Source organism: Dicentrarchus labrax, unplaced genomic scaffold (assembly GCF_905237075.1).
Source record: "Dicentrarchus labrax unplaced genomic scaffold, dlabrax2021, whole genome shotgun sequence".
Lineage (NCBI taxonomy): Eukaryota > Metazoa > Chordata > Actinopteri > Moronidae > Dicentrarchus > Dicentrarchus labrax.
The window spans coordinates 23,205,452-23,217,400 of NW_026136720.1; the positions used below are offsets into that span (position 1 = coordinate 23,205,452).

The 11,949-nt window shown below is 41.5% G+C and overlaps 1 protein-coding gene across 1 annotated transcript; it reads left to right on the forward strand.

Annotated features, from left to right (window-relative positions):
- Positions 1 to 309: 309 nt before the first annotated feature.
- Positions 310 to 11,320, forward strand: cav1 (caveolin 1). Its single transcript, XM_051382209.1, has 3 exons — positions 310 to 681; positions 1,645 to 1,812; positions 9,169 to 11,320. Exons 1-3 carry the CDS (start codon positions 646 to 648, stop codon positions 9,508 to 9,510), a joined length of 546 nt encoding a protein of 181 aa, XP_051238169.1. The 5' UTR covers positions 310 to 645; the 3' UTR covers positions 9,511 to 11,320.
- Positions 11,321 to 11,949: the final 629 nt, after the last annotated feature.

Consider the following 11,949-nt stretch of genomic DNA (forward strand, 5'->3'; position numbering starts at 1 on the left):
GCTCATAAAAGCTGTAAATATTAGAATAAACTTATTTTCTGAGGATGGATGAAACTAGTGGTGGCAGGCAGGGTTCTATATCTGCTGCAATAGTTGATTGAATTCTGAAAAACTCCTCTAATTTTCTTATTCATTCATTGCTTTTTGATTTCTAGTATATTTTTTCTTGCTCTCTTCTAAAACCATTTGAAGTGGTCTCCCTTAGGCTAAGGTATGGCAAATACCCACACCTTGCCAGTACCAATTAACGCCCACATTTCGCTGAACAAAAAGGTTATTTTACTCTGCCTTGGTCCCCAAATAAAGTAATTCCATGCCAGCTACAACACCCCTTTCGTTTGAGATCCCGTCAGTCTCTCCTCCTGCCTGAGCAGGTTATGCGGTGGCTCTCCTGTCTCTGCTCACAGGTGACTCTCGGGCTGCGAAGACGCGCTCTGTGGGATCCGAGGAAACACCGGAGGTTTCCCTCACAGCTCTGGCATTAAATTCTAGTCACGTTCACTACAAGGGCAGGAATTAGAGCTCTCTAAAGGACCCTGAGAAGAGCCCCAGTCCTCTCAGTTTCCCTCCACGCCTCCCACTCGGCTTCCTATATTGTCTTCTTGTCTGTTTCATCGCGCTAATCCGTTCAAACTTTAGGACAGCATGACAGGAGGACTGAAGGACGGCGAAACAGAAGAGGTACAGTATGATTCTCGTGTACAGCTGATTTGTTTTTAGCTGACATGGAGTTTTATTCACCGGGGAGCTGATTATACTGATTATTCTGGCTTGTAATTTGCATTCATGAAGGGAATTTTGGATATCTTTCCAGCGCGCTATGTCTCAATCATTATTCTTTTCTATGACACCTAGGCATGAGCGCTTCTCCCACACACGCTGGGAGAATGTGAAGGACCATTGTGTACACATTAGCATGTGGGTGTGAGATTTTACCTGCTAAAACCTTTATTAACAGAACAACCGATTATTGTTTTTACGCATCACACGTTTACATTTCCGTGCGTAAAAGTAGAGTAAAAGTCAAAGTAAACCCACAATCTTTTTTCTGATCCAAGAAAAGTCAGTCATAAACCATGCACATGCTTCACCACTAACAAATGAAGCCATGCGATTGTGAGTATAAATGAGAATGTGTTTGAAAGAACTACGAAGGACAGAGTAGGACTGTGGTGACCAAAGGGGTCGTTACGCATTCAGTTTTTAACGCGATGGACACGGAAACCCAGAGTTTTTTACCTCCTTGTTCACACATTCACAAACCAGATTACAAATATAGCTAATTAGTGCGGTTTGTTCAAATATATCCAAAATGTATTTAGAAAAAGCTATTCAATGGAGAATTGTTTAACAGTTGGAACGTGCGCTTTTACGCATCTGTTTAAAATGTAAAAATGCTCACAGGTATATATTGAATCAGCTGTGTCAGGTCACGGTGTTAGATTTCAGCCCGGTTGGTGAGGACCCCTTGTGGTTGGATCGAGGGGTGTGGTGCTTCCCTTTCTATTCATTTAAACCCATCCCTGTTTGTGGGGCAGGCTGCTAACTCGTAGCTCCAGTCTCTCTCCCTCTCAGCGCACTACTGCACACTATCCCTCCTCCTCTTCACCCTCTTCTTTCTCTGCCTCCTCCGGATCCTGATAGGAGTTTCTGCATTCGCCGTTCATCCGAAAACAAGGGAACATATACAAACCTAACAACAAAGACATGGACAACGACAGTCTGAACGAGAAGACGATGGAGGATGTCCACACCAAAGAGATCGACCTTGTCAACCGGGACCCAAAGCGCATAAACGACGACGTTGTCAAGGTGAGTGAAGGGAGGGATGTTAACTTTTGAGCTTCTTATTTGGGGTTAAACGGGCTGCTGTTGCGAGCTTTCTCTCGCTTTTCGTGACCACAGACTTCACCAGAATACTTGTTGCAGATTTTGCACTGTACATCTGCTCATGGGTGCTGCCTGACAATCACAGTAAACTGAAATAAACTGTGGGAAACTGTGCCGAAGTGCAGGAGCTGTCAAATTGGTGTGTGCGCGTCAGAGGCGCACGGCAGATCTTTAGCGCACTGTATTGCGCCCTGTGGTTCCTGCCGTGTTCCCCCTCAGTGACTTTCCCCTATTAGGAAGAGGCTTTGCAGAGTCATTAAAGCTCATTGAGGCTACAGAATGGTAAGCTATCCACATGCGTAAATATCAGTGCGTCCGCACTTAAACATCCTCGCTCCAACAGAGGAAACATTACGAATTTCCTGTTGTTGGAAAACCCATTTCCCTCAGTACTTGTTGCACACCCCTTGCTGTTGGGAAAGTAGAATTCTTTCCATAAGAGAGCACCCTGACCGTATAAATAGTTTATTTTGTTTGAAGGAGTTAGCAGAGCGAGAGAGGTTGTAGCCGCAGAGGAACGGCGCGCTGGAAGCCACCTGACGCGTTTGCATGGTAGCAAGGAGCAGCCGCTGTCTGAGCGCGGCCGCCCCTCTCTCTCCAGATGGGGCAGAGTGGAGGTCAAACCGCTCGCTGCATGGGACAGTACGGGTCAGCTCTTTGAAATGCCTGAACTCTGCCTTGTTATAACAGGGAAACACCCAAGTAGCTGGTTAGTTTGAGGGGATATCCCTCACCACTCCCCATCTCTCCTCCTCCGTTCTTTCCTCCCATTCTAGTCCTCTCTTCCCTCCCTCCCTCCCTCCCTGCATGCCTGTAGTTGCGTCAGAGGAGCAAATGTCCATGTGTTGCTTTTTATCGGCTGCTGTCAGGTTCCAAATGATAACTGACACTAAAATTATTGATTTGTGAATTGGAAAGATCCTTAGTTAATAACCTCCTTAGTTGGGCGTTTTGATACAAAATGTTGATGCCAGAGTAAAGACATAAAAACAGTAAATAAAATAACGTTTTTAAAAGGTGATATATTTACATACTGGAAGTACAGCTACTGATTAGTGATGTGAGAAATCTTCATAATTAAAAGAAAAGCACATGCGTGATTCATAGTTTTATGTGAAATGTGACTTTTGTGTGAAATGACTATGACCTTTAGATGCTATTTCACAAATCACAGGTTCTTATAATGTGAATTTATCACTTGCGGATTTTTTTTTGTGACATGTGAAATGTGATAAATATGTGAAATGTCTTTCACATGTGATACATTCACATTTGTCTTGCCCAGGACCAGCAGGTACATTTCTTCCAGTTCTGCCACATAAACAGTTTTCTTTGAACAAAAGCAAATTCATTTGAACTTTTTTACTTAAATCTTTTGGGTGTTTCTATAAGAAAATGAACTTTAATCTCTTCCTGTTTTCTGCGTCTGTCTCCACTCCTTCCAGCTCTCTCTGCTTTCTCTCCCTCCCATTTCTCCTCCACTGTGACAGTGAGTCAGAGTCTCCTTCCAGTCTCAGAATAGAACGCAGCTTTATGATTGTCCCGCCCCTCTCTAATCAACTCAACAGACACTGGTGAAATTATCTGAAATCACATGAGCATACACTGCAAAAATTAAAACTGCTGTAAGGAACTGCTGAGCCTTTGACCAGTGGTGGAAAGTAAATAAGTACATTTACTCAAGTACTGTACTGCAGTACATTACTAAGGAATGTTTATATTGTGCTTTTGCTATTTTTACTTAAGTGAACACTCTGAATACTTCACTCATTGCTCTTAACTGTTTGGAAATACAGACTAAATCCCTTCATACACACTTAAGGCACTCCAACAGTATTTCGAGGAACCTCTGTAGAGAAATGCCTTTGTTTTATTTTCTATTGTGAGGAACCTAAAGGTGCTCACTGCCTCCCTCTGGATTTCAGAATAAGCCTGTAGTTTGTGTGTGTTGTGTACAACGGCTGCGAGGTGTTTTGAGGTCAATGAAACATTTCTGCCAAGTGGAAGCATGTTTGGTGTGCCCCAATGAAAAGCACAAGCAGGGAATCCCTTCCAGCAAGCCTCATTCTGCAATCCACCATGACCACACACACCCACACATACAGTACTCACACGTAAATGTGTGTAGTGTATGCATGCAGTCATATTGTACGGAGCGTACATGCACACACAGAGGCGCACACCCGCTGCATTCTTGTAATCAAAGGAATACAAGCTGTTCTCCTGTAGCTGCTGCAGCTGGCCTCAATCACCTGGCCACATCAAACAAGTTCCATTACTGACATGCATGTGGAGTTTGCCCTGCAAAGGGAGTTTTTGCCTCTGGAGAATTTGTGGGTCTTTATATAGCAGAGAGGAGGGGTCAGGGGAGTGAAAATGCCCCCACTGGAGACAATTTTTGAGAGGGAGTTGTGAGAAGTTTGAACAGATCCAAAGTCCCGGAGGTCAGATCGAAAGGAATGAAAAGCTCCCTCTCTCTACGACTGCACACTTTATGATTGGTTGACTCCTGATCATGCTTGACCACCTTATTCTTTCCAGTTTTCACAATTCCTGCACTTTTATCACAAGTAACCGATTATGGATTGAGACATCTAGTGTTTATGAAACTCTTTCAGACTCAGTGCAGTGGGATTTGTTTCCATTCAAATGTCATGCAAATTTATCAAAACTATGGATATACAGCAAAAATGTATGCAAAAGAGGGGTGGCATCACACAAAAAAGCACCAAAGAAAGACAAATTCACAGATTCATTCAAATTTCCTAGATATTTACGAAGTAACTATTACTAAATGTTAGAGGGGTTGAAGCGGTTTTGTAATATTAGGAATATGATTCTGTAAAAAAGCACCTTAGATGAATAATTCAGCTTATGTGTTTAAATCATTTGTTAATTACTCAGAGCTTTAACATGAGATATGATATACATTATTTTGCAAAGATGAGTTCTGAATCAAAAGTACACTTTAATTAAACCATTTCTGATTCAAAATAAGTCTTTTTTAACTGAGTGAAATGAGCCTGCAGTGTGTGTTGGTCACATACAGAATGTCTCCGCTGCCAATCATCCTAATCTCTCTCCTGAAGCAAACCAAACATTTCCCCTGACTACCAAAGCCCTCAAACCAACAAAAGAGTTCATTAATGTACTACACTCTGACCTTCTCCACCAGAGACCCACTTTGTCTATTCAAGCATAGTTGACAGCCTGAAGATAGAGCTCTGGAAATAGCACATTGCCTTATTTACTCAATAATACAGTTGCCTTGCCGACTGGTCACATGCTGACCCCGAGACTCCATTGTTTCATATCAAACCTCTGACTGGACCTTTTACCCGACACAACTGGGCTGCTGCAGTAAAATTACACCAAGGTTTTATGTTTTAAATTCTTTTTATACTGTAGATGCTTATATTTGGTCATCATTATCGAATTTCTTCATTCAATAACTAAATCTTCCGGATTCAGTCTGAAATTGTGGACTTCTGTGACCTTCCTCACATTGTATCCCTCACACTGTATCTGTTACTGTTTTTCAAATAGTGAATACCTGTTTCCTTTTGACAAAGTATTCATATAGCATTGTAAAGTCAGAGTAAATTTACTTTTCTGGGTCATATTTATTACTTTCTTGCCAAAATCCAAATTAACAATAATAAAACAACAAATGAAGGTGATGTGATTTTTGTTTATGGACTGGATATTAAAGTGCCAAACCTCGGGTAACGATGATGATTTTTCTCATAATGTTGCATACAGAACGGTATTTAGAAAACTAAAACTGTGGAAAGAAAAAATAAAACCAAACAGCTTCACTTCATGAAGTCAGAAGTCTCCACAATCCTGCTGTGGTTGTGTTTGAGCCTCTCTGCAGAAGGCCTTCATTTAGTCTCAATCAGAGTTCTGGAATCTGGAGCAGAGTGTGTCCACTTTAAAATTTGTAGCTGTGGAAAAACTAAATGGACGCTGCGCTGGTTTTGTGGCTTCAGTCAGATTTATATTATACGGCTGTAGAGAGCTTCACCAGTTGGTGCCATGTGGGAGGCTTTATGCTGCATGCTCGCAGTGAAAGAATTGGACTTACAACCTGCTGTTTCATGGCAAAAAAAAATACACTGTACACAGCATATTTAATGTTCCAAAATAACACATCCAGGATTGGAAAAACATGAAAATTCTTTCTTACATAACGACAGCATAAAATAAAGCTCTAAGATGTGTTATATAGTCTGCAATCACTATATTTTAAGGATTTTGAGTGAAATTCAAGGAATGATATGTGTTTATGACAGTATATAACATATTTATGTTAGATTAACATTGTTCATATTGAATTATTAATGCAATTTTCATTTTATATGTGAGTAGAATGTTTTATGTAATTTCTGCACTACAAAATATCCTTCTCAAGTCCTCAAATGTGAGCTTCAATTAAATGTTTCTAAAAGGGTTATTGTAAGCCCATCAATAAGTTAAAATGTCTTTATTTCTAGTGCAGAAACCTGCCATATTCTATCTCGTTTCAACATACAGACACTCATTTCTTGAAATTTCTTAAAACAGTGTGATTTATTTTTAATTTATTTACTTTTTGGGAAATGCACTTTCGCTTTCTTGCCAAGTAAGCTAAGCTAAGCTAAGTGGCTGCTGGATCCTGCTTAATATTTAACAGACTGGTATGAGACTGCTTCAATCTTCTCATTTACAATGGGCAAGAAAGCATATAAGTAACTATTGCATTAATAAAATGGTGAGCATTGCTGTCTTATCCCCTTTAAATGATTATAGATATCTCTATTCAAACATGGATTTATGGCACAACAAAAAATAGGATTTGATTCCATTTTCCTAATCCTATTTTTCAGTCGGTTTGTCTTGCGCCAAATCATAACAGACGATATTTCAGGACACTTTTCACATAGAGCAGGTCTAGACCATTTAAAGACAATGTCATAGAAATAGAGGTAAGTATCATCAATTAACAGAAAGAGTTCTTTTTCAGATATCTAAAATGGTAAAAGTAAACCATGATGTGCTTTTCTTTGATGCCAACAGTCAGCTTGTGTAAGTGAGCATCACGGCTTCCAAACAGTGGATATAATCTCACTTAGGAATGAAACACTTAACTTTTCCATTTCACTGTCAGTGTGACACTGGATAATACCTGTGTGACTTATTGATATTGCAGCCATTAGACCTCAGTAGCCCAACTGTTCTGTTAGACAAGACACAGTCTCCAAGTAACTGTAAAATAAATATTGACTCTGCGCTCAGAAGCCTGTGGAGAGGATGAGAGAGAGGGAGAGTCTACATTGTGTTTACACTGTGAAGGTTGCCACTTTTCCCTCCGTTCCTTAGGTTAGGTCACAGACTCTTGCAGGGGTTGTCCCATTTAGAGGCCTAAGTGACATGTTTACAGTGAAGAGATGCGTTCTTGTTCATCTTAATGGGAGGTGGAGGAGGAGAACCTTGTCAATTAAACACTGTGGGCGGTACTGGATTTTCTATGGATGACCTGTGAGTTTCTGAAGGTATCACTATTTCTGTTTGTATAATGGAGGTGACCACAAGTGGTCGCACTAACTGTGCAGTTTTTCTTCTGTTTATCCCGAAAAACTCCATCACTTCCTGTGCACCAAAGAATTTCTCCTAATAAAGACGTACCACACACAGAGTGTTTACAACTGCAGATGTAAAAGCTTCTAGGAACTACATTTAGGCTGATGACTATTTGGATATCAAACAGGGACATGGTGTCTTTAAACCACCAGGCAGGCGCAGTGCTGACAATTTTTTATTTGCTAGATCTGGCCCATCTGTGGCCATTCTTTAACTTAAGAATAGCTCCGAATTTTACTGTTTAGTCTATCCGTGTCTGTCCAAATTCACCCTCTGAAGGACATCTATTTTATCCATTTAGCTACTGGTCTATCTATCTATCTATCTATCTATCTATCTATCTATCTATCTATCTATCTATCTATCTATCTATCTATCTATCTATCTATCTATCTATCTATCTATCTCTCTGTCTATCTGTCTATCTGTCTACCTGTCTGTCTGCCACCTAAAAAGAGGCTGAGGTTATTATTTTTAAGTTAGTTGGGTAGGGATTTGGTGTAAAGAGCATTATTAATCTTGAAAACTATTTAGGTAAAATATGCTGGAGTAGAGTTCACAGAATGAATGTTTAGCTGACCAGTGTGCTACATGTGAATCCATGCCATATACTGTAATAGATGCCAATTTTTCCCCAGTACACTGAGAGAAAATGGCTCACAGTTATTTTAAAAGCCTTAAAGATTAGGGCTTCTGAGAAAACATTTGAAGCCACTCCCCACAGATCCACTCCTGCTCCGGAGACAAACATTTTCAGATGCAGGAGATAGTGTGTGTGGTGATCAGTATTTTGGGCGGGGCAGTTTTTGGTTAGACTGTGTACCAGTCACTGTGAGCGGAGATGTGAATCATGTCAGGATCCACCCTCCATCTTAGCAAACTGACATATTAGAAGGGGAGGAAGCAGCTGATTTATGTGGAAATAATGAGTTCACATTTGAAGGACTATAATGTTATAAAGTGATGGTTTCATTAGCACCATATCGGGGCTCTTGTGAAATACTGTTGGCAGTAGATAAAGGTATTTGACAAGTCAGAATGAAGAGTCTAATGTGAATGTGGTGGTGCTGAGTGTCTCGGTATACTGGACTCCCTGGGAGTTTCAGTTTAATATGACATGGTTTTAATATATTTAATATATCTATGAGATTCTGTGAGAGCTGTCACTCAAAGATAAAGGGAGTGAATTAAATTTAGTATTTCCTGCTTTAAGCATTAAAAAAATTCAAGCTTAATACTGAAGATGGCATTGCATTAGCTGACTGGCATCAGCTGTTTTATTCGTGCTACACCATCAGTGGCTCATTTATCAGCTGCTTGGGTACCAGCTGATAGAAGCATCCAATCATATTCATGCAGGTGTACAGCAGCCATTACAACCGGACATTTCTCACTATTACTCTGCAGCTCGGTCCTAAAGTTTATGTATGTGTCTGTTTGTTCTCCCATAGAGTCCTTACTGCTGGTCAAACAGCAGAGCCTTTTCTCACATATCTATTTGTATAACCATTTGCTTTAAGTGGTACATTCCTGGATCCAAATAAACAATGAACTATTATACTTTACATCTATAATAAGCCTGGAGAAACTTTCTATAGATCTGCCTGAACTGTTTTTGCCAACATTTTCACACTCTTCCACTTCTTCCCTCTTCAGGTAGACTTTGAGGACGTCATCGCCGAGCCTGCAGGGACCTACAGCTTCGACGGTGTGTGGAAAGCAAGCTTCACCACCTTCACTGTGACCAAGTACTGGTGCTACCGGCTGCTGACGGCGCTGGTCGGCATTCCCCTGGCACTAATCTGGGGAATCTTCTTTGCCATCCTGTCCTTCATACACATCTGGGCCGTGGTGCCGTGCGTCAAGAGTTACCTGATCGAGATCCACTGCGTCAGTCGCGTCTACTCCATCTGTGTGCACACCTTCTGCGACCCGCTGTTCGAGGCCATGGGCAAGTGCTTCAACAGCATCCGAATCCGCACGATCAAGGAGGTGTAGCATCTGCAAAGAGGAGGAGGAGGATTAACGGAAAGAGGGGAGGGAGGATGGGAGGGCTAGAGCCACACAGATGGAGGGAAAAGTCAGAACAGAAAAGAAGAAGAAGAAAAACCTCTGGAAAACGAGAGGTGAGACTTTTCCAGAGCTGGGTGGAGGTTGTTTGGAAGTGAAAGGGCGTGGTCACATGGCACCTGACTCTGCCTTTTTCCACCAGCTGTTTTTTCTCTCCAGTGTTGGTGTAACCAAACGGGTGGGCACAGGAAATCAAAGGGTCATTCTCCGGGGTTTTTGTTGTTTTGTTTGTGTTCTCTAGTTTTTTTTTTTATTCCTCACTGTTAACTTTTTCAAGCAAGCAATCAAGCTCCATATCTGTGTTCTGTTAGTTTTGCCACATGATGTAAATTCCTTCCATTCTTACCATTTCTGTGGAGAGCTTATCACTTTGATTGATTCATGTGAAGAGGGGATGTCAGGGTGTATCACTGTCTTCTCTCGCGCTTACTTGTGTTTGTTTTTTGGAGCCGTTGGGCAGGGCAGGATGGTGGGATGTCGGCGGTTGGGAAGGTCAAAGCAGAGAGAAAGAGTGAGCGCTGCCAAATTCTGTCTGACTCAGCAAAAACAAAACAACCCGACAAGCCAAACAGCACAGAAACCCCCCCTCTCTCTGCCCCCCATGACCTCCAGCCCACCAAAACCCAACCATCCACGCCTCAACCCCACCCTTCGCCCAGCTTTCCAGCAGTCTGACACACTGAACCTGCCCTCGTTCCTGCATGCACCTGCATCGCCTTGCCAGCAACTCGCCGTCCGCCACCGCCACGCTCCAGCCACGCAGCCTTTTGATGCAGAAGTGATCTGCCTCTCAGCTCACTCGCTCTGTGCATCAGCTTATTAATTTACCTTCATCACCATTATCCTCATAGTGACACGAGTGTGTGACAGAGAATGTCACACACTATTGAACTATTGTTTAGTTTTTTACTCCAGTGTGGGTTTTCTGATCAATTCAGGCTTTTCATTTTTTCAGTGAAGCTCACTTCTTTAAAATGCACATCACCATAGCTCCATAGTGAATGCTTTTTTTTCTACACTATGAATATGAAGAACTTTGAGGGGTTAGCTTCAATACTGTTGTTTTAATATCCTGTATGCACTGTATGGGTGTTTATGCAGAAAAGACTTTACAGGCCAAGGCCTCAATCCAGTGCACTAATCTATGGGTAAGTATTGTTAGTGAATAGCACATGAAGATCTCCCTTCTATATTTGCAAAGGTATATACTAGTAGTCACTTTTGCACACTCTGCACTTAGGATGTGCAGTTACAAGCTTGTGTGGAGACTTTTCTTACGCACTGTGGTACTTACACAGGTTAATGCATTGGAATTGGACAATGTGAGGTGGAATGTGTGATTTTAGATTTTTTATTTGTCATCTGGCCATAATTTTGCACCCTCCCCTTTTTTGTCTTTTTTAAATTACCCTCATTAGTTTGTTCTGCTGCCCTGCTTCTTGACTGTGGACTGATGCCTCCCACTCCAGAGATGGGTGAACAGAGAGATGGTTGGGTGGGGTTTCTGGGATGGGGTGGGGGGGTTGTGTTTTACTGAGACATTAAGCTCCCTCTGACTCCGTCATCTTCAGTCTACCTGCTGTCTTCTCACAGGGATGGTAAACTCATAGCACCTGTTCTTTGAATTGAGTGTTTTTAATCTCCAAAGGTGATATTTTTATAAGAAAATATTTTTTTTTCCTTCCTTGCTTTTACTGTACAATATCACGCTGTGCACATTAAAATGTAATATAATCCAGTGTGCATCTGTTTGTTTGTTTCATCTGCAGTTCTACAGTCATCACTGCTTCTCCCTGAAAGTCCGATATTAACAGTAGATTTTTTGTTCCTTTTTACTTGTGATATTGAGTCATAGCTAACCCTAATTGTGCGATGATTCACTGTAGATACTTGGTGACTGGTTTCATTCATCTGTACAGCAGGAACCAGCCAGTTGAAGCTGCTTGTGGAAAATATACATAAGAATAAAGCTGGAGCAGGAGCAGCTGCAAAAGAATTTCCAGCAGCAGAAATGCCCTCCAAACTCTCTATCTGATCCGTGTCAGTGAAGTCTAATGCCTGTAGTGCTGCTCACAGGCTTTTTTTTTCCGGAGCGTGGCACAACATTTCCATGGTAACTCGAAAAACAAACAAAGGTTTTGGGCAATGCTCATGAGACTGGAGTCAAGGCTCCTGACGGTATTCAAGTTAATTTACACCAAAAGCAGGCACATAATTATGCAGCCTGAGGCAAGCCTGGACTCTCATTGTAAACTGTATTGTTCAACAGTAACACGTTGAGAATGAAGTCAAGTCCTCATAACAGTGGTTCATTGTTTTAGTCTTTCGAGGGTGATTTTCAAGGCTACAATGGATACAATAGAGTGC